This window comes from Copadichromis virginalis, linkage group LG2, assembly GCF_057382275.1.
Source record: "Copadichromis virginalis isolate Kocher_CV1m ecotype Utaka linkage group LG2, C_Virginalis_male_GT1.1, whole genome shotgun sequence".
NCBI lineage: Eukaryota > Metazoa > Chordata > Actinopteri > Cichliformes > Cichlidae > Copadichromis > Copadichromis virginalis.
Genome location: NC_140619.1, coordinates 24502213 through 24529913, shown reverse-complemented (window position 1 = coordinate 24529913; position 27701 = coordinate 24502213). Strand labels below are relative to the sequence as shown.

At 41.8% G+C, this 27701-nt stretch overlaps 1 protein-coding gene across 2 annotated transcripts; it reads left to right on the top strand.

The window, feature by feature from the left end:
- Positions 1 to 331: 331 nt before the first annotated feature.
- cyfip2 (cytoplasmic FMR1 interacting protein 2) lies at positions 332 to 27438 on the top strand. 2 transcript variants are annotated; one of them, XM_085474723.1, is made up of 30 exons: positions 332 to 527; positions 8562 to 8711; positions 8822 to 8911; positions 11174 to 11251; positions 12557 to 12658; positions 12844 to 13025; positions 13128 to 13224; positions 13775 to 13903; positions 14017 to 14121; positions 14209 to 14297; positions 14453 to 14690; positions 14853 to 15005; positions 15203 to 15342; positions 15429 to 15576; positions 17145 to 17298; positions 17519 to 17675; positions 17757 to 17853; positions 18361 to 18437; positions 18547 to 18655; positions 18757 to 18876; positions 18969 to 19168; positions 19263 to 19350; positions 19459 to 19602; positions 19749 to 19839; positions 21773 to 21903; positions 23588 to 23660; positions 23803 to 23897; positions 24398 to 24636; positions 25353 to 25500; positions 25600 to 27438. In XM_085474723.1, the coding sequence occupies exons 2-30, from the start codon at positions 8595 to 8597 to the stop codon at positions 25765 to 25767; spliced, it is 3759 nt and encodes a 1252-aa protein (XP_085330849.1). In that variant the 5' UTR covers positions 332 to 527; positions 8562 to 8594; the 3' UTR covers positions 25768 to 27438. The 2 variants fall into 2 exon arrangements, with proteins under 2 accessions (XP_085330849.1, XP_085330854.1); XM_085474728.1 differs by lacking the exons at positions 23588 to 23660; positions 23803 to 23897; positions 24398 to 24636; positions 25353 to 25500; positions 25600 to 27438 and adding an exon at positions 22333 to 23580.
- The last annotated feature ends 263 nt before the right edge of the window (positions 27439 to 27701 follow it).

Here is a 27701-nt window from a genome sequence, read left to right as displayed (position 1 = left end):
AATTCATAATTATAAATAGTGGTACAAGGTGGGTGAAGTAGGGCCCTTTACTTTTTTCTATATCCTATTTATCATGTAATTAGAATTCATACAGAGAACTAAGAATTTACCACCGCCTCCTTTAAATGAGGTTACCCTCAGTTTCCCTATACATACAACATATACCCACAGCTTTTGATGTTGTCAATTTAAAAGCCTGAAACGCATTGTGTATTTATCCGTACCCAAAGTATTTTTAAGCAGAAAACTAGCTCAAATGAAGCGAATCAACATGTCGGGGCTCCTCTCATCATCGCCTGTGCTCCACTGTGACTGTCTCTTTAAGAAAATGCACTTGCAGCCATTTTCTGCTCTTTGTGTGGGGTGGATTAGCACCGGGTTGGTACTGGGCGAAACTAGAGCATCAGTCGACATAGAAGACGTGGAAAAAAAGAAAAGAAAAACCTAGGAAACATTGGCTCGCCGTCGCAGACCGCGACACGGTCCGCCCGATTTAGTTTGTCGCCGGACGGACATGCAATTTTCAGGTATGTGGCAAAAAGTAGCGATGGATGCAGACGCAGCGAAGAAGATGAACGGGGCTGGTGATGTGCTTTGGGTAGTGATGATGGCTGGAGACTGGAGTGCTGTTTTTCCCCCCCTTCTTTTTATTTTGCCTCCTTTTCGCATTTCACATCCTTTCCCTTTACTTATCTGTCCGTGCGCAAATGTAACAATAGGGGGATCCTTGTAAATAGGAAGGACTTGATTGGGATCGAGCGCCCCGCTTTATCGTGGATAATTGTGGCACATGAATGGGATCCCCGTTAGCTTACATCGGCATCGTAGCTCACGCTGAGATGGGTGGGGTGAGGAGAGGGTGCCTGTGTGGCAAGTGCACTGATGAATGATGGAGCACGTAAGGCTCCACGGTTTTCTGAGCTGATAACAACCGTTTCGCTGCACAGACACAGAAAGATGTCGAAAAATAACGTTTTGGTGTTTCAGATTGCTCGATTTCACGACGATGCTCTGGCTTTTAAATTTTTTTCCCCCTTAAAGGTCCTCTCCCCTCTTTCCAATCGACTAACAGGCCACAGCACGGCCAGATGCACAGGATTGTTTCACAGCTATCACACCAGCAGGCAGGCAGGGCCGTTACTTGTGCTCAAATGACAGGTTCACCCACTTCCGTCTCAGACAGGCTTAGTCTAAACCCAGATGTTTTTCCTTTCCATTTCTCTCCTACAGACGAACCTGCCAGTTTGGGTAGAAATGTAAGCCTGCCATTGCTGCAGACTCTCTGAGCTGTAAATCTGTATGCCAGACCCTCACCCACAAGCAGTGATGTAATGCTTGAATCTTGATGCTTTGCTTCTGCTAACACTAAGGATTGCAAAATTAAAACCACAATGAAAATGAAACCCGGTGCCATTAATAGTCAGGTAAAATTAGGATTGTTTTTTTTTTTTTTTTTTAAAAAGAGTCTTCTTTAGGTTTGTGATAGTTTTACGGGAAAACTTCACATTTTTGACTGACTAAAACGAGTGTTTCTTGTTTCTCTGAAAGTGTAATTTGCTAAGATTGATAATAATAATAATTATTGTTGTCAGTAGTAGTAGAAGTAGTAGTATTAATAAGAATAATTTGTTGCAATTCAGGTATTATTGTTAATATTAGCTTGCTAACCTCGCTCATGTGTTAAAACACACACACACATATGTTAATTTATGATGTTTTTTTTTTAATTTTCATGATTGCACTGTATTCAGTCAAATGGCAAAAAGTATTGTTCATATACACTAAAATATAAATAGATAAATACATAGGTTTATTGTTTGTCTTCTTTGCAAAATCCATATTCATTGCATAAGATAAAGTAATCAATTACTGGCATTAGTAGCATCACTGCTTGATTGACATTTATTTACAGATATACATTCCAATGAACCCAGAGTACCACGGCACTAAAATCTGTTAAGCAAAATGTGTTTACAAAAACTACAACATGCATGTAACATACACATATGTCAACAACGTACATGTAGTGTACATCTAATGTCAACAACTAACAAGTACACGTAATGTCAGCCACATACACGTAACATACACGAAATGTCAACAACATACATATAATGTTGTTCATTTTTCAGGTCAGGTACTTCACCTACATTTATAATTTGTAAAGATTTGACTGGTATTAAAAAAAGTTCCCAAAAGCTACATAGATGTTAATAATCCTGGTAACATAGACAGTTTACATAGTAAGTTACAGATTCAATTGTGTCTAAGAGGGTTAATACGTACATATGCTACGATCATTATATAAGATAATAATTAGTTGCAACTCAAGTGCTAACATTACTGAAGTGAATTCAAGGTTGGTTTCTACGAAAGTTGGCTTACTGCCACCTGAAGTGAAAAACCATCAAATCATTTACTGTGAAGTCGGTCATGGTCATGTTTGTCATGCTTTAAAATTAGAAGAAAAAACACATCTAAACACCACCACAGCATCCCGCTATTATTGTCACAGAGAGATGTCTGAACTGCTAAGGCTAGTTACCAGCTGTATGCCAGGCTAATGTGGTCTAAACCAGTATATAGCTAGAAATGGAGCTGTCTAAAACATCCCTGTTTGAACCATCTGCTGAGAATAAATCATGAGTGGTTAAAATTGACTCAAACTCATCTCATCCCCGTTTCTCCTTTTAAGAGCTATGCTGTGAGTGCAACCAGGCAGTTCCCTTTAACGTAAAAGGGAAGATTGAATTATATCCTTTAGCTTATTATCTATTTTGCTTTTGGGTAGTGAGGGGGGCTGGAGCCTATCCCAGCTGTCATAGGGCAAGAAACAGGTTAAGGCTGATTCTTGACATGAGACACCTACAGTCATTTTAGAATCACCAATTAACCTAAACCCAAGCATGCCTTTGGGTTAGGGTTAGGTAGCTGGAGTAACTGGAGAGAACCAATCAGAAAAGCCCCAGATTGGAGTTCAAACCAGACATTCTGTCAGTGAGGCAATAGTGGAAACCACAATACCAATGTGCTGCTTTCATACCAGTTCCATTCTATTAAATTGGTTAAAATTAATATTTAAACATCCTTATATCTCCAGAGTTCTTCAGAAAACAGTATATTAAGGAGCAACTGAGTAGTCCGTTGTGAAAGATGTGTTGGAAGCAGGAAACTGGTCAACAGTAAGAACTTGCAAATGCCAAATTGTGATAGCTAGAAGACTAATTAAGGGCACCTCCTAAACAGAGGGCTTTGTGGGGTATTCCTGGTGTGCAGTAGTTAGTGCCAACCAAAAACTTGGTGAAACGGCAGTTTCTTTGTCAGGTAACAAGGCTCGTTAATGCTTTTTTTTGGAAGGAAAGGCTTACTTGTGTGAAGAGCTGAAACACAAATTGCTGGAAACTTAATTCTGGCCATGATGCTGACCCCTGTTTGTGCTCACAGGAAGCATGTGAGCATTAAAGTGGCCAATGGTGGGCTGCTCTGATTAATCATCATGTGGTCGGCTATATGTGTGCAGTGTTTACCTGGGAAAGCTATATAGGTCCATAAGCTAGAATATTGGAATAAGTCAGTGTGATCATCAGGAAAGCATTCTGCTAGGAAACCTCGGGGTCATTATCACTCATGTGAGTTTCATTTTTCCACTTATCACCTACCTAAACATTGTGGCAGACAACAGCATTCAGCACATTTTCTCCTTTAGCAGAACAATTTGCTCTGCAAGAGTCCGATTTGTTGATTAGGCCTTCAGATTTCCGAGATCTAAATCCTGTGGGATGTATCCAAAGAGGAAAAAACAATATGTGCAGGTCCCACCTCACAACTGTTACTTGCCCGAAACAGCTCAGTGATTCAGGGTACAAGTACAATTATTTTGCAGTTGACTGATTTGAGAAACACAGCGAGACAATGAGTCTAGATATAAATAACGAACTAGACAAAGAAAAAGGAAGCAGCGCAAGCTGTTGTGGAACTGTAGCAGTCAGATGAAGTTATTATTATCACCACTTACAAATGTATTTTCATAAAGTTGCCAACATAAATACAACTAGATACACCTGGTTTACTTTTCGTTTGCTGTCTGTACTTTCCAAGCTTGCTGATGGTTATGCGAGGCATGCTCTTGTTCTTTCCCTAGTCTATATTCATCTCTGCAAGCATGACATCACAGAAATCATAAGATGAAAGCAGTTTTTTTTTTTCTTCTTCTTCTTCTTGTGCTGCTTTCAGAAATGACAACCAGCCTGTGAAATACCTCAGCCACACACCGTCCCCTGCACAGGATGCTCTGCACAGACGCTGCTGGGACGCACATTTAGCCGCAGAGTTAGTTGGTGTCGCTGAACGTTTTCTAAATGATCGCATGCGTGACTAAATGCTCGAGATCCGTATTGTGCCTGCCTTCAATGCTGATCACATATGGTCTTATTGCGTGTATTACAAAGCTAGCCTTGGGTGGGAGATCCCATGGAGTGGTGCGAGGCTGGAGTTGACACACTTTCTCTCACTTTGTCTTCCTCTCGGGCAAGATGTATTACACAAAGGCCTAGCAGCGCAGAGTGGTCATATTTTTTTTTATTATTTTTTTCTGCCTGTTACATCATGCTCCATGTTCTGACTGCATCTCATTCCTTTCCTCTGCTTTATTCATGATATTCTGGGATCTTCTCACCACCTCATTGTTTAGTGCTGTCACGAAGACATCAGACCAGAGCTCTTCATGTATAGAGGCTGCAGTTATAACGTGAACTCGGTGGGGGGGAGGGAATATTACTGTGTGAGTTTTGTGAAGCGAGTTGTTGTCTCGTTGCCTCATTTGTCCCTCTTTGGTTGTTCTACTAGGTTTCCAAGTGCCCAGAAGGGAATGAAGGGGCCCTTTTTGCTGGGCGAAGATGCACATACACACAGAGACTGACAGATAAACCTACTGTTTAACAGAGCCCTGTATAGGGTGGGAAAGTTTGTTCAGCCAACCCAGGCTTTAGAGCGCGTCTGTATTTGCATGCACAGATGGGAGTTTAGCAGCACTGAGCGCGTTTGTCTGCCCGACAAAGCCCCTGTAGCGAGCTGCGTGTTTCATTTTCTGTATGCCGAATGGTTATAAATAACCAGCCAGGTCTTAAAAGAATCAGGCAGTGTGCGCATCCAGGTTGTAAAGCAGCACAGCAGTGTAAAGAATACAGGAAACACTCTGTTCAAGATGACAAAATCCTCAGACGTTTAAAAAAAGGGGTTTCTCACACACACACACACACACACACACACACACACACACACACACACACACACACGTGTAGAGTATAAGTTGGTACACAACATCCTTGATACACTGCCGGCTTTTATCTGTTTCACAACCACCGTGTCCACATTAAACGTCATACTTAAAATTATGGAACAGAAACAAAAAGAGCAGTTAAAGGGCGATAGCGCTCAGCAAATGAGTGGTACTCTATACCATAATGGAAAATGATGTCACCGATAATCAACTAAAGAAGCGGTTATTCACACAATAGCAGAAACGGGAAGTGGAACAACCTACATTTAGCATCCAGTAATCATTATACTTATCTGTGTACGTGTTTACGTGTGTTGATCATGGTAAAATCTGATATTGATGAGACCCGCTGTAGCTGGAAGTACTGCAATAGTGACAGAAGGTTGGTAGTTGTTGTTTTGTTTTTTTTTTCCTTTTGTGGTGTTGTAACACCACAACATACACTCACGAAACTTTATGGGTCTTTAGTTCAGATCAAAATAAAGGTTGAGTTTTGAAAGCCCGTGTGGTCTGATCCACAAGCGCTAACTAAAGAGGCCAAGTGGCCGTTTACCCACTTGTGCCACATTCTTTTTTTTTTTTTTCTTCTTCTTCTTCTTTATTTTGTGTTGCAGTGTAAACTGTATACAGAGCTGCAGCACCCATATAAAGTATCTTTACTGTGTGTGCATATATTTTGGAAGCTGGGTGAGGTCTGAGAACTCGGTGCTGTTTGACTGGTGGCCTACCATGTGAAAAAAATGTCACAGTCTGATATGACAGGAAACCCCACCCACTTTCTATTCAGATCATTTGTGATCATTGGTTAAGCCTGCATATGCGACCATTACCGATGACCAAGAGCCGGCGAACTCATTATGTAGGCTTCTCGTCACAAAATGACGGTTTTGCAGATTCTGCATTTACTTTAAAGTTGTCCCGTCTTCCCATTTCCCACTGTTGGAGGATTTTATTTTTCAATTTCCCCTCTCTTGTATTTTGGTGTTCACACTTTCCTCTCTGCTTGTGCTGGCTGTGACTGTGTAGTTTTTAACGTTATCCTGCAGTGTGAAATCGTAATCATGCATTCATATATACCACCTGATATTTATTTGAATTGATAAAAAAGTACAAAGCTGCCAGCAATTTGAGAGTTTAACAGGAAAGCAGATTTTGCCAATGCCGCATTTACAAGATAACACGTTTTTGTGTTTGCTGTCGAACTTTCACTGTTTTTCGAAGCGTTTTCTGCTTTTTGCCAGATCAATGGCATTTTCCAGGTCTTGGCATTTCATGAATTATGCTCTTCAGATATTCTTCTAGTCAAGCAAAAAGCCAAAAAGGAAACTGCAAGGGGCCTCTTCCCCTTTCTTCCCCCCAAGTGATACAGGTGCAGGGTGAATGCACACACTTTCTGCACCAAAACAGGGTTTCATGGGAGGAAATGAAGTTGTCTAGACATACTAAGACAGTGTCTGGTGTATGTGTCCTTTAACCCTGCAGTATCTGACTATAGAATGCATTTGAATTGCTAGAGTGTAACCTGCTTATTCATTTTTATCTGTTTATTCAGTAATTTCTTGATCAGTTGTCCCCTGACTTTTCTGTCCGATTGAGACAAGCACCCCAGGTTCATTTTGCTGCACAGTATCACGTGTCAGTTTGGGTTTTTTGTATCGAGGACACCAAATATTGATATTTTATTATTATTATTTGAAAAGAAACACATACATGAAAATACTCTGGAGATACTACTCTACTAACAAGAGGGCTCACCTCCTGATATAATATTACCTTAGCAAAATTACAATAAATCAGGCCAAACAGAAAAGACACATTTAGCTTGACAGAGTGTATAATTGACCCCATGCAACCGTAGACTGATAGCAGACTTGATTCTGTGTTATGGCAGGTTTTACTCACAGTTTAAAAAACGGTTACTCACAAAATATAACTTTAAGGATGTAATTTACAATTGAAAAAGGTAATAAATGGACTGAGAGCTTAAAGTGTTTTATACAACATGCCTCATTCACCCATTTATACAAGCACTTTTTTCTAAGCTCTTTCTATGTAAGTGCTTTGATGCGCCAGAGAGCAACTTGGGGTTAGTATCGTGCCCAAGGATATTTGGCATGCAGACTGGCGGAGCAAAGATCGGAGATCGAACCACCAACCTTCCCATCAGTAGATGAGAGCTACAGCCACCCCAAATTGCAGTACATGTCAGTGCAATACAGAGCCTATCCGATTGTTAAGTGATGACGTGACGAATCCTACTTCCGGACCTAAAGTAGTCTGCGTTTAATATGGCTTTTGTGTTGTTAACATGTTTAATGTTATGTATTTTCTTCTATTTAATCTCAAAAAGCTCCTAAAACAGTCAGTAATCACTGTTGACCTCCCTCGGCTTTTATTACCACTAATCATTTATTTAAGCTCAGTTTTTAAAACCTTAGGATGTAACTACAGCCCAGCCCATGCAGCAGTATATGAATGACTAACCTCGTATTGTGGATGGATTATCTCAGTTGTTCTCCTGGCTGAAGTTTGGTCCTTTTACAGCATCCTGCCATGCGATTACATTTGTTCCTGACCACCGAGAACACTCACGTTAACTTTTATCGAGTGGAAAAAAAGTTAGCTTGTTTATATTATGCTAACATAGCTGTGTCACTAGCGGTCACGTAGCACATCATTATATACCAGCTAGCCAAACTTCAGTAACCCTACAAACGTCACTGCTGTTTAGTTTTCTGTCTTCATTTATGCTGGAAGTGATAGCAGAGCTGTACGTTTTAATTTGTTTCCAAAACCCCGCAGTCAGGACATGCTATATTGTATTTAGATGGAAGCTAGCGAGCTAACTCCCTGCTAACTTCTAACTCCGTTAAATGTCATAAATTCCGTTTTCATGGATGCCTGGATGTTAAACTCAGTTGTTACACCTGGTAGAGCAGAACGCTGATCATTTTATTAAAGATGAAAGACTTTAGACAATTTTTCAACTCTCAGTAATGCCATAGTGATCGTTTGATATATGGACCTGCAGCGGAGTTTAGGCCCAGACACGGCTAGTGACGTCAGACTTAACGACCGGATTGCAAAAAGTATTGTGTCGTGACTGACCAAGTCATTTTCACCTGTAACTTTTTGACCCGTTTGCCGACATATATGTGTAAAACTGCAGTAGGAAGTACTCGTGTGAGACCTTCTGTTTTGGGAATCACAAAAGCACTTTTCCTCCTTTTTGCGGTGCCTCTTTAACTCCTATCTTTCCTTCTGTTTTCTCTTTCTATGTCAGCCTGGGGCGTTGTTTGAGTGACACCTCGTTACCATGACGACCCACGTGACCCTGGAGGATGCTCTGTCCAACGTGGACCTGCTGGAGGAGCTGCCGCTCCCGGACCAGCAGCCGTGCATTGAACCCCCTCCCTCCTCTATTATGTACCAGGTACGCACTGGTTCACAGTGCCGCCACCGCTGCCACCTACCATCGTCCCCAGCTGATTGGTCCTTTTCAGTGTACAGTCTTTTGACCCCTTTTTGTCTCTCCTTCGGCAGGCAAATTTTGACACCAACTTTGAAGACAGGAATGCTTTTGTGACTGGCATCGCCCGTTACATCGAGCAAGCCACAGTCCACTCCAGCATGGTGAGACCTGCGGCGCTGGTTACTAAAATAAACATCACGGGATTGCTCTCCATTCCACTGTTTTTTTTCCCTTTAATAACTAACTAGTGAAATTCAGTCTTTTGTGGTCTCAACTCAGTAGTTTTTGTTCCTCTTTCAGTAAAATCAAAGCAGACTGTGGGAAGCAGCCTCGTGCCCTTAAAGAGAGCCTCGTTTCATGTGAATTGATTATCATTTGGCTCGGCCTGTGGCGGGACACACATAAAAATAACGCACGCACACTCTTGCAGACACAAATTCCACTCACACGCTGGTGAATCAGAGAGGCAGCCGAGCACTAAACATCCCTCCCCTGATTGTGAATGAACAGAGAATGTGATGTGACTGTCGAAGAGGGGAAGTGAGAGCTTTATTTAACCGGTTCAACGAGGAAGTCACATTCAGGTTGAGGCCAGGCTATTTGGGGGCACTCGTCCTTTAGCCGCAGGGATGGAGGAATCTGTCTTTCCTATTTCTGAGAGGATGAAATGTTTCCCTGCTAAAATATTTATCAAGTCCTGCAATGTGGGTTTAATCTGAGATGTGTGATGTATTTAGTAGCTTTGCAGAATGTCTGTTACTAAGATATAGTACCGTGTAAAGGTATTCACCCCCTTCCAGATATCTTTTTAGATATCTTTTATTTTATTTTTTTGCTTATTTGTCACACTTCAAACAGATGTTAATGTTAGACAAAGATAACCTGAGTCAATACCAACTGCAGTTTTTTAGGGAAGAAGAAGCTATCTAAACCTACCTGACCCTTTGTTAGAAGCAGTTCTCCTAAACTTCCCCTAACTGTGCCACAGCAAGAACTGCAATCAAGTGTATGCAATAACTGGCAGTGAATCTTTCACCTCAATGTGGAGGAATTTTAGAGAGCTGTTTTAAATCAGGCACATCAGAGGGTTTTCAAGCATGAACGGCCTGTTTAAGGCCATGCCAGAGCATTTCAATTGGGTTTAAGTGATTAGGCCACTCCAACACCTTTATTTGGTTTTTGGTTTTTTTGAGCCACCCAGAGGTGCTCTTACGGCGTGTTTTGGATCATTGTCCTGCTGTGTATCCCAAATGTGCACAGATTGATGGCTGGACATTCTCCTTCAGGATTTTCTGGTAGAGAGAAGAATTCATGGGTTGAAGTCATCCAGATCCTGAAGAAGAAAGCAGCCTCAGTCCATCACACTACCTCCACCACTGCGTTTGACTGGTGGTGTGATGTTCTTTATATGAAATTCTCTCTTTGATTTTACACCAGATGTAACGGCACTCAAAGATTCCACAAAGTTCAGCTCTCTTCTTGCCAGCCCACAAAAGATTTTCGCCTCGAAAGTCTCGGAGATCATCAATCAGAATCAGAATACATTATTGATCCCTAGGGGAAATGATTTTGGGTACAGTGCTCCAGGCTTTTTTTTGGCAAATGTAAGACGAGCCTTTGTGTTCTTTGTGGTCAGCAGTGCTTTTCACCTTGGAACTCTCTCACAGGTGACATTCTTGCCCAGTCTCCTCTTGTTGAATTTTAAATCATGATCACCGACCTTAACCAAGACAAGTGAGGCCTGCAGTTCTTCAGGTGTTGTTCTGGGTTCTTTGGTGACCTCCTAGATGAGTGATCGATGCGCTTTTGGAGTAATTTTGGTTGCCTGGTTTAAAGTTTTGTCTCCATTTGTGGATAATGGCTCTCACTGTGATTCACTGGAGTCCCAAACCTTTACAGATGACGTGGTAACCCGTCCAGACTTCAGTGTTTTACATCTGTTCTTCATTTTATTAGAGATCAAAGCTTGATGAGTTGCTAGATGAGATTTTTGTAGCCTGCTTCAGTTTGTTAGAGAGGTTATAGTTAAGTGTTTTGTTGATTCGAAAGAGCTGGCAGTAATCAGGCCTGGGTGTGGCATGTGAAATTGAATTCACAGTTAATTAATGAGTTAACAGTTAATGGGGGAGGGGAGGTTTTCACAGAGGGCCGGGTACGGTTGGGTCATTTTTATTTTTACTGTTTTAATGAATAAAATCATCATTTAAAAAAATGTATTTTGCATTTACTCAGGTTTTTGTCTAATAAAATAATTAGTTTGATCATCTGAAACAAAAAAAATGTGGCATGTGCAAAAAAGAAGATGGGAAATACTTTTTCACAGCAATGTAGATATAATCTTGAGCTTGTTGAGGTATCTAGTTCTGGCGTGACTTCAGCTGTGCATGAGGAATTAAATGTCTTTGTTCTGTTTATTTCTACAGAATGAGATGCTGGAGGAAGGACATGAATATGCTGTGATGCTTTACACATGGAGAAGCTGTTCCAGAGCCATTCCCCAGGTTAATGATCACTTCCTTCATGTCCTCACATCTTAACCTTTAGATCTAATGCTAAACCATCATAACAGAGTTTTATTCAAGCTGTCACACTGTCTTTTCACTGTAAGGAACAATTACCCAAAAAAGGCCGTATGAAATGTTGTTGCCAGGCTTGAGTTGTGGGTTGGTAGTTGGGTTGCCTAACTTTGCACCTTTTAGCCACTGAACCAGAAGCTCAGCTGCAGGCGGTGGTGATTCTACAGAGCAGAAACAACACCGCCTGCAGCTGAGCTTCTGGTTCACTGACAGCTGTATTTTTAGCTATAAATAAAAAGGGGGGGGGGGAAATCAGAAACCACCCTGTTACGTAAAAAATTCAAACCGAATTGGACTGCAAAGCATTTGCCTTAACAAAGGGGTGCAGTCACAAGTTCAACACAGTCAGGCTTTTTTACATTAGCTGGCTCAACGAAACCTTAAACCCCAGTCAGAGGCATTGCAGCGGGTGGTTGTCGGCTTTTTCTGTTTGTTCAGACTTTCTCTGTGCACGCTCACATAAACTGACCCTCAAGTGCTGCCCACTTAACTCCCAGAGGAACATGTGAGAAAAGGAAATATAAAGACTATTAAAAGAAAGTCAAACTTCAAACACTGCAAATAAATCAAGGTGGGAGGATGCTGTAAAAAATCATTCAAATGTAGCGAACTTGTATGTTCATATTGTCCTACTCAGTGTGCCCTCATTGATGCTGTTTATGGCTAAGTCGCTCTCGCTACAGTCGGGACTTACTCTGTCCTGTATTCTGAAGATGTGGAAATTGTGGCCAGATGAGAGTGAAATCAATTTCACACATTGGATATTCTTAAGCATTAAAAGTCTACAAATTGGCCGATCGATTCACTCATCTTTGTCCTGTCAGCTGCTGGACTGAGCAGCAAATTAGGACCACGCAAGCTGGACCTGCTCAGCGTTCAGTGTTAGTTGCCATGGCGATGTAGACGGGTTAAAAAGAGAGAGAGAAAGAACTCTAACTTTAAACTGAGCATACCTCACTAATCTTGTAATCCTAGTACACCCCGCAGGTCTGCAGTGTGACCTTAATGATTTTATTGTTACATGTAACAAAGTTCCCCAAAACTGACGTTTACAGTTTTAAACGAAAATGTTTAGTAATCGCGATTTTTGGGAAAACGGAGCAAAAAGATGGGAGTGGGGTGGGGTCGTGGGGGATCGGAGCAGCTAATATGTTACCTGGGGGAAAGTATATGTGGTGCATTGTTGCTGTGAGATCAGGCTGTGTGATGGCACCATCTTGTGTCTGCTAGGTGAAATGCAACGAGCAGCCCAACCGAGTGGAGATCTACGAGAAAACGGTGGAAGTGCTAGAGCCCGAAGTGACCAAGCTCATGAAGTTCATGTACTTCCAGGTAAGATCCTACTTTAAGATTACATAAACTAGATCAATGAAACTCTATGATAAAGCACTAAACAGACCAACGTATGTTTATGTCTATAGAGACAAAGGAGGGTTTTTAAACATTTTTTATGCATATGTATTCATTATTAATAGAGCTGTTGATAATCAGTTGGTTTTGTGTTTGTTTTTTATCAGAGGAAAGCCATAGAACGCTTCTGCAGCGAAGTGAAGCGTCTGTGCCACGCCGAGAGGAGGAAAGACTTCGTGTCTGAGGCCTATCTGCTCACTCTGGGCAAATTCATCAACATGTTCGCAGTGCTGGACGAACTGAAGAATATGAAGTGTAGCGTCAAAAACGATCACTCTGCCTACAAACGGTAGTGAACCCTAAGTAAAGAGATTCAAATGTACGTTTTTTGTTTTGTTTTTTTCTCACGCTGCAGAGCCAAACTAACTTTCCTCTCCTCTCCTACCTCTAGGGCAGCTCAGTTCTTGAGGAAGATGGCTGATCCCCAGTCCATCCAGGAGTCTCAGAATCTCTCCATGTTTTTAGCGAACCACAACAGGATCACTCAGGTCAGTGCGGGGATTATGCGTGGCTAATAAAAGACTATGACTTAGGTTCCATCTTTCTTTTGTTTTTTTTAGTGCATCTTTGTGAAAATAGACATTTTAATTGGGGGTTTATTGCAAATACAATTAAATATCCTGGTGATAGTACAGCAGGTGACTTGGATTGCTCCAGGATAATGACTTGAGCGAATGAATGACTCACAGCTGTACTCAAGGTGTCACAGAGCTGCTGCCTGAATGTTAGTCAGAGCAGAGGAGCTGTTATGTAATTAGTGTGGCTGTTCTCACCTAAATCAGCCTTTAACTTGCTGAACGCTGACCCGACAGGAAGTTTCTCATTGAAAGTCTGCTTATTAAGATTTAACAGCTGCCGGGCTTACGGCTCAGTGTATTGCTGGTTTTTGGTCCTCTTGAATTGTGTTCGATCTTATTTTATTTGTGTTGTTGTTGATGCTTAATCCCACGTACGCACAGGGTACAGTGAGTCCTCCTTTCTTGTGTTGTCAGTGCATTACTGTTTATCTAAAGGTCGTGTCGCGCTTTTTCCGTGCAGTGCCTGCATCAACAGTTGGAGGTGATTCCCGGCTACGAGGAGCTTTTGGCAGACATTGTCAACATCTGTGTAGACTATTATGAGAACAAAATGTATTTGACGCCTAGCGAGAAACACATGCTGCTTAAGGTAAGCGCGCGTTTGACATCGTTATCTGCCGCCAGCTCGCAACATTTCGAAACTATCTCTTTCTGGCGTCTTTTTGCCAATTTGTCTTTTCCCCTTCTGTTTCTTTTTGACAGGTTATGGGCTTTGGTCTGTACCTGATGGATGGGAATGTGAGTAATATCTATAAACTAGATGCCAAAAAGAGGATCAACCTGAGCAAGATCGACAAGTTCTTCAAAGTAAGGGCTTTTAAGCGTTTTCTTTTTCCCATTACACGCTTTGTTGTGTTTATCCCACGAAGTGAGGCATTCACTCTTGTTTCTCAGCTGCAAGTGGTGCCGCTGTTTGGAGACATGCAGATCGAGTTGTCACGCTACATTGAGACGAGCGCACACTATGAAGAAAACAAGTCCAAGTGAGCAAACCCATCCACCGGTGTAATTTACAGAAATCTGGATGTTACTCTTCTTTTTTTTTTTCCACCACTACAACTACAGGCCGAAGTAAAATTCCTTGATGACCAAACTCCCACACACTCCCTCCCAACCCTCTTTTCCCATCTGTGCCCAGGTGGACGTGCACTCAGAGCAGCATCTCTCCGCAGTACAACCTGTGCGAGCAGATGGTGCAGATCAGGGATGACCACATCCGTTTCATCTCCGAGCTAGCGCGCTACAGCAACAGCGAAGTGGTGACCGGCTCGGGCCTGGACAGCCAGAAGTCAGACGAGGAGTACAGGGAGCTGTTCGACCTGGCTCTGAGGGGTCTGCAGCTGCTGTCTAAGTGGAGCACGCATGTCATGGAAGTTGTGAGTAAAGCGTGGGATTGATTGCATCCCTGTGTGGGTAGGGAAAATGCTTTGTGGGGCCGTCAGTGTGAATATGAGTGGGTTTTGGACGTATGATGTGGGTTGTTTTTTTGCTATTTATTGTTCTGGCTTTGATCTAATTATAGCTCTCCTTTGTTTCAGTACTCATGGAAACTGGTACATCCCACGGATAAATTCTGTAATAAGGACTGTCCAGGCACGGCGGAGGAGTATGAGCGAGCCACACGTTACAACTACACCAGTGAAGAGAAGTTTGCCCTGGTGGAGGTCATTGCCATGATCAAAGGGCTGCAGGTAAAAGATTATTGAAATATGAGTAGCACTCTCACTGATGTTCACTATCTGGATATTTTTTTGCACTTCAGCTGAGTGCATGGTTTGACACAAGCATAGTTTTCACTAGTTTATTTCCAAAAATGCAACTTGCACAATTGACATTAAAGCGGCATTAAAATTAGGTGATGCAATAAACGATGTTATGTGTCCCAAAGGTTCTGATGGGCCGAATGGAGTCTGTGTTTAACCAGGCCATTAGGAATACCATCTACGCAGCTCTGCAGGATTTTGCCCAAATGACCCTTAGAGAACCTCTGCGCCAGGCTGTACGCAAAAAGAAGAACGTTCTCATCAGGTACAAAAATGATGCAATCACAAATGCATCCGTTTCTTTTGTTTCAGACTAAACAACAGACGAAGTATTTTTACATTTTTCTGCAGCGTTCTCCAGGCCATTCGAAAAACTGTCTGTGACTGGGAAGGAGCCAGGGAACCTCCAAATGACCCCTGTCTGAGGGGTGAGAAGGACCCGAAAGGCGGTTTTGATATCAAGGTGCCTCGTAGAGCCGTCGGACCCTCCAGCACACAGGTGAGACGTGAAACGGACCAGGATGCTTAAAGAATGGTGTTCAGTCTGTAGTGAAAGCATTTAGATCTGCATGTATTATCTTTGAAACTACTGAGATTTTTAAAGTAGCTTAACTTCCTATTAGCAGTTGCAAAACCTGAAAATGTACATGTGGTGTGAGAGTTGCGTGAGTTATGCTGCACGGTGTTCCCATTTAAAAGAAACTGACACTGTTTGGAGTCTGATACATTTTCATGAAGGTTATGACTTTTTAAAATACATAGATTTGGGGTGTGGGTTTGAGTAAAGGTGTTATCTTTAAATTAGAAATGAAGCTTTCTCTCAAGTTACAGTGGTCCCTCGCTATAACGAGGTTCACCTTTCGCGGCCTTGCTGTTTCGGGAATTTCTTTGTGCAATTTTGCATGCTTTTTTTTTTTTTTAACAGTGCATTGTGTTCTGTTTCCCGATTGGCTCTAGACTACTGTCAATCAGTCTCCTCCGTGCCGTCTCTCCTGTACAGTACAGAATGCGTTCAGCTTGTCAAATTTACATAAATCTTTGATCGCTAGCAGTGTGACTCTGAAGTGCTGCACTGTATGTTTGTAAGTTTATCCCCAACAAACGCAAAAATGTTGACAAACCATTTTGCAACGTCAAAGGCAGTGGAAGATGCTAACCATCGCACAAAACGTTATACTTCTGGACATGCTAAAGGAAGGTAGAAGTAACTGTATTTTTTGGATTATAAGGCGCATTAAGTGAAACAAGGCAGTCACATAAGTCAAACTTTACTCAACTCATTCTTCTTGCTTCCTCTACTTCCGTACCATTGATTCATTAATATTGAATTCTCTTGCAGCTGACAGTCGTGTTTCATAAAGGTTTCAAATGAGTAATAATGGTCTGTCACATGAGCTTTTGTCCACTCATATTCGTCTGATGCAATGAGTGTAAAAGTTATATACACTACTGTTTAAGCATATCAGTTGTTTAAATGGAAACATTTTATTATTTCATAAAAAAATTTAGCATATTTTGAATGTGATGCCATCACCAGTCTCAAAAATGGCAGACCATCTGCTCTTGGGTGCCCATGATCTTTGGGCCCCTGAGTGGCACTGCATTAAAAACAGGAATGATTCTGTCATGGAAATCACCGTATGGGCCCAGGAACACTTCCAGAAATGACTGTCTGTGAGCACAGTTACTATCTGCAACCTGCTATCTGCAGGTTAGAGTGCAATCATGCAAAAAAGAGCACGATCCAGAAGCATGTTCTCTAGGCCAAAAGTCATTCATAATCACCGAATAAAGGTTTTGTGGTCAGATTAATCGAAGTTTTTAATTCTTTTTGGAAAACACGCACACCGCGTCCTCCAGACTAAAGAGGAGAGACACCATCTGGCTTGTTATCAGCGCTCGGCTCTAAAGCCTGCATCTCTGTTTCATCTGTTTGTACATTAGTGCCTGTGGAAGTGGCTCCTTTTTACACTTCTATACTGGCTTCATTTTTCACCCAGGTTGCTGCTTGGTAAAAAGGAGGTTTCCACTTTTTTATATTTTAACCTTTGTCTCTCTCCTCCACAGCTGTACATGGTACGCACCATGCTGGAATCCCTAATAGCAGACAAGAGTGGATCCAAGAAGACTCTGCGGAGCAGCCTTGATGGACCCATAGTCACAGCCATAGAAGACTTCCACAAGCAGTCCTTCTTCTTCACACATTTGCTCAACTTTAGTGGTAAGCTGGAATTCTGAAAGTTCAAACAGACCAAGTTGTCAAAGGAAAAACCAGAAGAGAAGTGAATGAATACTCCACAGCATCAGCTAACATTATTAACAGCTTTTACTCTTGCTTCCTTTGTGAGGCAGAGGAAGAGCAATGAGAGCAAACATTGCTAATGCTTGCCAATCTTTTCTGCCATTTCTTTCCTTCTTCCTGCCACTGTCCTGTCACACAGAGGCCCTGCAGCAGTGCTGTGACTTGTCCCAGCTCTGGTTCAGAGAATTCTTCCTGGAGCTCACCATGGGCCGCAGAATCCAGTTCCCCATTGAGATGTCCATGCCGTGGATCCTCACTGACCACATCCTGGAGACCAAGGAGCCTTCCATGATGGAGTAAGAAGTAGATCAGTTAAACACTCATTGATTATGACTTTAAAAAAGAGCAGTATTTTAACTCCCACTATCTCTTCTCAGGTATGTGCTGTACCCTCTAGATTTGTATAATGACAGTGGCTACTACGCTCTCACCAAGTTCAAGAAACAGTTCCTTTATGATGAAATCGAGGCTGAGGTAAGTTCTAATAGCCACCATTAGGAGTATTCCCATGGAAATTTAAAGGGATAAATCGAATCTAATAATCCTCAAAGACCCCACACACCCCCAACACGGACTGTTCACACTTCTGCCCTCTGGGCGGAGGTTCAGAAATGTGAAATCCAGAACATCCAGACTCAACAACTCCTTCCCCACTGCCATCAGACTCTTGAACTGCTGACCCATTTTTGAACAGTAATAATATATATATTTTTTTGCACATCAGGCCATCTTGCATATTAAGCCAGCATATTAAGCTATAGCTCTTTTGCACACATCTCTGTTTCAAATCTCCATATTCTGTCTCCTTTTCTGTCTTCATTTATTTGTATTATTTGTATTTATATGTTCTATTTCTATCGTATATATTTATCAGCATCTGTGGGTGTTCATTGCACAGAGAAATGCCTTTTTCTCTCGTGACACATGACAATAAATACTTTGAATTGAATCTAATAACCATTTTCTTTGCTTTGTTCTCAGGTAAACCTCTGCTTTGATCAGTTTGTCTACAAGCTAGCAGATCAGATATTTGCCTACTACAAAGCAATGGCTGGAAGGTAAAAAAAGAAAATGTGACTTTAAAAAAAAAAAGTATTTTAGAGTTATTGGCAGATATTGAAGCGCTCTTTGCAGACTTTACAAACTCATATGCCATGTGTTCTTCAGTGTCCTCCTAGACAAGCGCTTCAGAGCTGAGTGTAAAAATTACGGCGTAATCATCCCGTATCCTCCATCAAACCGCTACGAGACGCTGCTCAAACAGAGACACGTGCAGGTAGCAGAAACATGAAAACACATCTGCTGTATCTGTATTTATTTAACCACCAGTCTGACTTTCACACTGTATTTTTCATCAATCCCTGTTGTCTCACGCAGCTGTTGGGTCGCTCGATTGACCTGAACCGTCTGATTACCCAGAGGATCTCTGCAGCAATGTACAAGTCCCTGGACCACGCCATCAGCCGCTTTGAGAGCGAGGATCTTACCTCTATAGTGGTGAGCTCAAACATCAGGGAAACTAGTGAAAATCGTCAATCTATTTTTGTGTCCTGTGCGCATCATCCTTCTCACACTGCATGTCTGGACAGGAGTTGGAATGGCTGCTGGAGGTTAACAGGCTAACCCACCGCCTCCTGTCCAAGCACATGACGCTGGACAGCTTTGACGCCATGTTCCGCGAGGCTAACCACAATGTCTCCGCCCCCTATGGACGAATCACTCTCCACGTCTTCTGGGAACTCAACTTTGATTTCCTCCCCAACTACTGCTACAACGGGTCCACGAACCGGTCAGTTTCACGCTGTTGTTTTGCAGGAATATATTTTATTTGCTTTTACCTTTTGTGTTTTTTCTTTACCTTTTTTTCGCCTCCCTCTGTTCAGCTTTGTACGGACGGCTATTCCCTTCACCCAGGAGCCTCAAAGAGACAAGCCAGCCAACGTACAGCCTTACTACCTGTATGGGTCTAAGGTGCGGTACCATCTGTGATATTATAGTAAAGACTTGTAATTTTTTGTGTAAAGCAAACTTCCTCTTGCTTCAGAATAACATTGTGTCTGTTTCTTCTTTCCCTCTCAGCCTCTCAACATTGCATACTCCCACATATACAGCTCCTACAGAAACTTTGTTGGCCCGCCTCACTTCAAGACCATCTGCCACCTCCTTGGTTACCAAGGCATCGCTGTGGTGATGGAGGAGCTGCTTAAGATTGTCAAGAGCCTGGTATTTATCTTCATTTTCCATCCTGAAAAGCATGCTGTCCTCCCCCTCAGTGTGCTGGATCCTCACAGTTATTATTCTCCTTCCTTTTTGTGCCCTCTCTTCCCCTCGCCTGCTGTGAACTATCCATCTTCTCTGTCACTTTACAGTTACAGGGCACCATACTGCAGTATGTAAAAACCCTGATAGAAGTCATGCCCAAGATCTGCCGCCTACCGCGCCACGAGTACGGCTCCCCAGGTGAGTTTATAATCCCCAAAATTACAATGAATGGAGCACATTTTGTTGCGTTAACATTTCCACATGAGCTGTCTTTGTTCGCTTTGCTTAAATATGATTCTTTATTTGACTTCAGGTAAGTCAAATTAAGCCGTTTTTGAATAAGGGGGCAATCAGAGAAAAAGAAACTAAATGGTCTGCATATTGGTTGGTGCTTTGACCGACATAAACTTGAAATTTGAGCAATACCTGATTGATTGCTGTGAAATTTTGTACCACCAGCATACCACAATTTTAGTTGAAATATATCTGCAAAATTAATGCCATTCTCATCAAGCTGTGTACCAAGCACGAGTTTATATGTCAAGTATGATAAACGGGCTGCGGATTAGCACATTCAATATGAGATTTTTATCATCGCAGATCATTTAGCCTGAAAACCACAGCGTCAGAATAACTTCACACTACTTTAATGCACTTACAGTACTGTGCAAAAGCCCCTCATTTAAAAAAAAAATGCTTTGCTTTACTTTCTTGAGCAATTGTTCTGCACGCTTTTTGAGTATGCATCAGAGTTTTGCTTTGAACGTTGGACATGTTTTGTTTGTTTTTTGAGCCACTTTCAACAATATAAAAGGCGCAAAACAGAGAACTTAGCAGAGAACCAATTTTAAACTGTATCTTTAGGTGCTTTGTTACCTGCCTGTCACAAAAAGGCAAAAAGACACTTTCATAGCTGAGTCTGTGAAAGTTGCCAAAGAGAACACAGTTTGACAGGCATAAAATAGTGTTTTTTGCACAAATTAACTGATTTCCAAAGAGCTCTTATCCAAAAACTTGTTATATCTTAACATGGTGTGTGGTTAAAAAAATGAGGAAACTAGAAAAGTGGAGAAAAATCCAGCAACCAGACCTGACACTGCAGCTGAGAGCATGCGTCTGGCCTTTCAGTTGAGTCATCTACTGTTGAAGAAGGTGGTCAAACCAAAAATTGGCTTTCAAGCTTGTTAGAGTTCTATACACTGTGTTTTTGCCTCACATAGTAAATTTTCATTTATGTTTTTACATGTTTCAGTTAATCACTGCACTTATTTTCCTATTTTTCGAGCAAAATATAAATAAACAATGCATGGCTCAAGGCTTTTGCACAGTATTCTTTACATAATGAAGAAATATGAAACAAAAGTGCTGTAACAAATGTGCACTAACTATTTATAGCTGGTTATAGGTACAGATATTTTATTTATTTGATGCATAGCACAGCAGTTTAAGTCACATTTTCCTCCAGGTTCAGATATCGCCGCTCACTATTGGAGAAAGTCCTGCACAGACTGCCTCTCTGGCTTCAGTCAGATCTTGGAAACATTCAACAGTACTGGAATAAGATTCAGCCATAACTTGGAGAAAGCAGTACAATTCTAGATAACAACATATGAACCACTACAAAATACAGTTAGGAACACGACTGTTCTCAGCCATTTGGGTTGTGCACAATGTCCAATTAAACCACAAAAAATCCTCTACCTGCCTAATTCTTTTACATCTTTGTGCACTCCGTGACCTGCCTTAATGCAGGTGTGGTTGCAGATTAGAGGCAGTCAGATGGAATATCCCTAAGAGGAGGGCTTAGTAATCTGTAGATTACTGATGTTCTGTACCCTGAGGTCTGTACCTGGCTTACTGCCTGTGATCTCACTGACAGCAGTTAATGATCCTCTTGTCCTCTGCTGCGAGGCTCCGATGCTCAGACCAAATGTGGGTCAGAGAGGCCGCGTGGACCCGCTGACATCACCGCATTTCATCCCGCTAGCAAGAGATTATCAATGACATAACGAGATATTAGCAGGCGCTTGCTTCCTAGACTGTAGGAGAGTATAGATGTTATCAGCGTATCTTTAAAAATGCAGATGGAGCGCCGTATCACACCTGTCTTTTTCTCCATCTGCCATTCCAGGCATCCTGGAGTTCTTCCACCACCAGCTTAAGGATATCATTGAGTATGCTGAGCTAAAGACGGATGTCTTCCAGAGCTTAAGGGAGGTGGGAAACGCCATCCTCTTCTGCCTGCTCATCGAGCAAGCTCTGGTAGGACTTTTCTCTTTACAAGTGTCAAAATCCCATAATGCTTTAATGTGATTATTGCACACCCCCGCCCCCCCCACCCCCCCTCTCTCTCTCTTTTTTTTTGTTTTTTGTTTTGTTACTACTGCTTTCTCAAAGATTCCTCTGATAGCTCTGTCTGTGGTCTCCGAGCACGCTCAGTAAACAGGACCACTGAAATGAAGTTCTCTTGACTGCCTTGTTTTAATGTGGGTGACCAACAAACCTGGGTGCCTGAAGGTTTCCACCCAATTTGTGGTGTTGATTCACTCGCTAAATCAAACACCACGGTCAGAAGCCATCAGGCTCCCAGTCCACACGCCCCAAAGTGTTTAATCTCTGATTGTGTGTGAGGGTTTTTTACGTTTCTGAAATACAATTCTGTTTTTCATTACACGCTGGCAACTACCACAGGTGGTAAGGATTCAGGTCTTCCTATTGGCCAGAAAATGACAGCATGACCAAATATGTTTGCTCTTTTATCTCTTGTTGGTTTGGGCTGCTGTTTTCTGTTGTTTCTCTTTTTTTCCGTGTTAGTTTGACACACACGCAGTTTACCTTCAATTAGCCATGGAAGCAAAAGCACTGAGACATCTTTCATTTTTTTAAAAAGAATGAGGTGAAACTAAAAGAGTGTTTGAAGAGTGCACCTAAGACGTATGCAACAATTTGTTGCTTCTGCTTCACCTCTCCGACACGTTTCACGATATTCACATTGCAAGCTTTCAGTAATCTTGCAGGAAATCAGTGAGACAGACAATCAAGCTGCATTTGTCACAGGAAATGTTTTTTACATTGAATCATAACTATTTTAGAAGGTGATCGCACATTCTTGTGCTAAACGCTGCACTTTTGCCTCCATGACTGTCTTTTACTTCTGGGCACTTGTAATGCCTGTACGCTGCCCAGATCTCACTCTTTTTTTTTTTTTTTTTTTTTTCTTTTTTTTTTTAACCATTTCTGTCTGGCTGCACTTGCTTGTGCGTCTACTAAAAGCCTAGTTGTGTGTTGTTTGTCTCTTAAGTGTGCGTTCATTCGAGTGCGTGTTGCATGGCTTTTTCTTCTAGCCGGTCCCTTTTCTTTCTTTTGTTTTTTTTAGCCGAGGTCTCGAGGTGCTGCTCCTCTGCTCTTTCTTTGATTTGTACCTTGTCGTCTTGACAAACAGTCACCACCACGATCGCTCTGACCGCTTGAAATTGCTCCTTAGTCTCTAATGGCAAAAAAACAAACAAAAAACCACGCACTGAGCCACGTGACATTTTCGATTCATTAAGATGTTTGTAAACTTGACCTCGAGCCGCTAAACCCGACTAGATGGGATTTTGTGCTTAAAGTGTTACAAATTATAATCCTTTTAAAATTGGCCTGTCATCATTGCTTGATAATCGTAGCATCATTATCCACACAGCCAAACTCTAATTCAGTTATCTTATCTCCCCACTCTCCCTAAGCCTGACATTGTGTTGACTAATCTGTCAGCACACACCTGTGGTTCGGAGCTCGTGTTAGGCATTCAAAAATATGTCTTTAAAACACTTAAATTAAGAAGTTCAGCAAAAAGCCGCCTCATGGCTGTCTGCATGCTTTGTCAGGGCATCCGTAGAGAATAACAGCGGGCGACTTCCTGGATTAAAATGAGCTGTTTGTCTGTGTTGTGCTTAAATCTCAGTCCCAGGAGGAAGTGTGTGACCTGCTTCACGCCGCTCCCTTCCAGAACATTCTTCCCAGAGTCTACATCAAAGGTATACAACAAGTTTGGAAGCGGTGAATTAAAAAGCAGACGGGTGCAAATTACATTACTCACAGTTTGAAGTTTGGGATGATCTGAGAAGCATTTTTCTTTTGAAATACGTCCGCAACTGTTGGTATTTGTGTGCCGCACAGAGGGAGAGCGTCTGGAGGTGAGGATGAAGCGGCTGGAGGCGAAGTACGCCCCTCTCCACCTCGTGCCTCTAATTGAGAGGCTGGGAACCCCGCAAGTGAGTTCAACATCCGCTCTGATGGGCATGAAAGCAGACCTGAAAGGACATATTTATAGTCTTGCAGCTTAATCATGCGACCCCTTCCTCCTGCTTTTCTCAGGCGTGTTTCATTGTTAACTATTTATTGATTATAAATAAATAATTCAAGGGAATTTGCACAATTTTCATAGCTGGTCTTCAAAAAATTTTCTCTTTAAGCTGCCAATCTTTCCCACAATTTTCTAAATTCTCTAAAGACTTTTTAGACTTTTGGAGGGAAAGTTTCTCTTCTCTCTCCTAGCATTATCCTTTAAGCTGACTGACTTAGACTAGAAGCCTGCGGATTTTCAGAGGAGGAAAGAAAAAGCTGAGTAATCAGCTTTAAGTTTCTAGCAGCAAGCGACAGAGGAGGATAGCAGTGGCAAAAATCCCCTGGCAAATTCTCTAGGAAGTGAATGGTCTGATTTCTCTTTTAGATTTTCATCCTTGAGCATTCTGTCTGTTTTCTTTTTTACCAGCAAATTGCCATTGCGCGGGAGGGAGACCTGCTGACCAAAGAGCGCCTGTGCTGTGGCCTTTCCATGTTCGAGGTCATCCTAACGCGAATCCGCAGCTTCCTGCAGGATCCGGTGTGGCGCGGTCCTCCGCCCACCAACGGTGTGATGCATGTCGACGAATGTATGGAGTTCCACCGCCTGTGGAGCGCCATGCAGTTCGTCTACTGCATCCCCGTGGGCACGCACGAGTTCACGGCAGAGTAAGTGACACCTGGCAAAGAAAGTCATTACTTGCAAAGCACAGCAGCAAGCGACAGTAGAAAAGTCATTCAAGGGAAGTCTGCAGTTATCAGCAAACTAATGGTAGATTCCAAGAGTGTCTGTTGACCTCGGCTGCTTTATGGTGAAAATTAAATTCCCCACAGCCATGTGTTGATGGCTTCTGATGGCTGTTGATGTATTTTCCTTTTTTAAGCTAAATTTGACCTGCTTTGTTTTATTCTTTGGGTCCATTTTGGTGCAGATGTTGATATGACAGGTCCAGCAGTATTTTTCTCTTCTGATAAAAAGGTTAAAGTTGGCAAATCAGAAGAGAAGTTAAAGGGGTGGAAAAGTTTTGGGAGAAACTTTTTCAATACACACTATGTGACTTCTTTAGTTTCTTCCCCTTAATTAATTTTTTTTCTATCACTGTGCTACACACCCTTTACATCACCCTCCTTGAATAAGATTGCTGAAAATAAGTTGAAAGGGGCGGGCTGTGTATATGTGACAGCAGTTTGGACCCAGACAGAGGGAGGATTTTTCCATGGCGCGTTGCTCCCTTGTGTTGCCAGAGCAGCTGGAAACATTAGAGCGTTGTTGCATCAGAGTTGCATCATTGTTTTGCAGACTTGTCACATCTCGAGTTGTGCATCACATAATGAAAGCGCACCCCTCCGCCCCCTCCCCGTGTTGTTTGTGCTCGTCCTTACAGGCAGTGCTTTGGGGATGGGCTGAACTGGGCCGGCTGTGCCATCATCGTGCTGCTGGGACAGCAGCGTCGCTTTGACCTCTTCGACTTCTGCTACCACCTGCTCAAAGTCCAAAGGCAGGATGGCAAGGACGAGATCATCAAAAATGTGGTGGGTACACGTTATCTGCTGCGTATCCTCAATTTTGCCTTGTTGCTGAAGACTTGCAATTATAAGTCCAAAAAATACATCCCTTCTTTTCTTCCGTAGCCGCTGAAGAAGATGGCAGATCGCATCAGGAAGTACCAGATCCTCAACAATGAGATATTTGCCATCCTGAACAAGTACATGAAGGCAGTGGAGACGGACAGTTCCACTGTGGAGCATGTTCGCTGTTTCCAGCCTCCTATACACCAATCCCTGGCTACCACTTGCTGAAAAGACCTTTGAAAATTGTACACACACACACAAGTGAAGACACATTCCCCTTAGCTGTGATGCTAATTTCTGCCTCTTACTGCTCTTTGTGAGGTGTAAGGTACCACAATAGCTCCCCATTGGCTGTAAGAATCCAAAGACACGTCTCCTCAAACTGTTCCTCTATTTAATACAAATGAGTGTCTTTGGGTTCTTACGAGAAGCGGAGCACCCCAGAGGTAGAAGTGTATAGTCACGTCTCTTCTTTTTATTTCCTCGTTTGTGTGGCTTCCACTCAAGACTCGTGCATGCCTTCTCTTACTCCTTCAGTTGCTTACCTGTTCGCTGGACCACTGATACAAATGCCAAAAGAAACAAAAATTAGACTATCTGATTTTAAAAAATGTGATATGAAACGGCGCAACAAATAACAAATTTTCCAAATTATATAGATATAGATATATATAAATATATTTAAGTCCAACATGGTGCTCTTACGTGATCCGACGTCTCCCAACAGTACTCGCACAGGCACCAGTACACCTGTGCGATCTCTACGCGTGTCCTCTATTAAGACCCAAACTTGTTTATCGTGATGCATCTGTATAATAATCTACCCACTGTCCATGATACAAGGCGTCTGTCATGACGCGTTTATATACTTTTCATTACTCTCACACACGGCCTGCTTTTCAGAGGAGCAGAGGTACACTGCATCTTTGATTTGCCTTCAGTTTACCTGGTTTTTCGTCGGCCTCCTGACACGCTTTTACTCGGTACCCAGTTCCACTGTAAATTTCACCGTTGAACAAAGTGAAGTGTTGAGTGTCGTAATTGTTCTTTGTTTTTAATTATTAATATTTTAATTTAACCATCCTTTGCATACTTGCCTCTCTTCTATTGACTGGAAAACCTCATCTGTAGTTTTTTTTTTATTTATTTATTTTTTATTTTGTTTTGTCCCCTCCTCCTCTTTTGTCTGTTGGAAAGATTTTTATATTCTGTATATGAATACAGTGATATTATTTACAGTTTGCAAAAAGACACACAGTCATCTGAGTAAATGTGTTTGCTTTTTCAAGAGTTAAAAAGGAACAAAAAGATTAGAAAATACCTCTAGGTTGTATAAAGACAGTGCTGTACTAGATTAACCTGTTTTGAGTATGAATGGGTGAAGATGAAATATTCTCCTCATACAGCGAAGGAACAAATAATTAAAAAAAGAAGAAGTAATAAACTAAAATGTCAGTTATGATTAAAGGGCAGTTTCCTAAATATAGTCAGTATTTACTATTGTGGGACTCTTTGCTTTAGATTTAGCAGTGTTATCAAAATATGCAAAAACTTTGTCCCTATTTTTTTCTTATGAAGAAAGACAAATGAAGTAACCCTCTTCAAAGCAGCCTTCTTTTTTCTGCTCCGTTTTGAATGAAGAAAGTTTCTTTTGTAACTCCGGTGTCTTTTTAGCGTATTTATTCAAGTCTGACTTGCGGTTCATTTAAAGGTTGATCTCGTCAAAATGAAGGGTACCGGCGTGTCATCTCGAAACCTTAGCATGGCAAATGTAATTTATTGTCATCAATGGCTCCATTTGTGACATGAGGCTTTGTTTATGATATTGTTGTACAAGTGACCATGTTTTGAAGTACAAAAAAAAAAAGTGGAGAAAAAGAATATAAAATGTACAACAATGTTCCTGCAAAGGATTTGAAATTATGTTGTATTTCCATGAAATAAAAAATGTTTAACTGAAAAAAAAGAAGTTGTATTTAGCATGTTTGCTTTTCAATGGGTTCTACCATTTACTTGCAGCATGCCGTATTACACCTGAACCTACACCTGAGGATGTTTTCAGGTTTTAGTTTTCCAAATTTGTTTGTTTTGAGAATCTTGTAGAATGAAGCTTGTGTACATACTACATCTGTTACATATGCCAGGTGGCCTATAGGAAGGGT

Excerpts from the sequence above, each read along its gene's own strand:
- cyfip2 (XM_085474723.1), top strand. The coding sequence starts at position 8,595 with ATGACGACCCACGTGACCCTGGAGGATGCTCTGTCCAACGTGGACCTG. Across the intron at positions 15,343-15,428 it reads AAGAAGAACGTTCTCATCAG|CGTTCTCCAGGCCATTCGAA; the intron begins GTACAAAAATGA and ends ATTTTTCTGCAG. Across the intron at positions 17,854-18,360 it reads ATGATGAAATCGAGGCTGAG|GTAAACCTCTGCTTTGATCA; the intron begins GTAAGTTCTAAT and ends CTTTGTTCTCAG.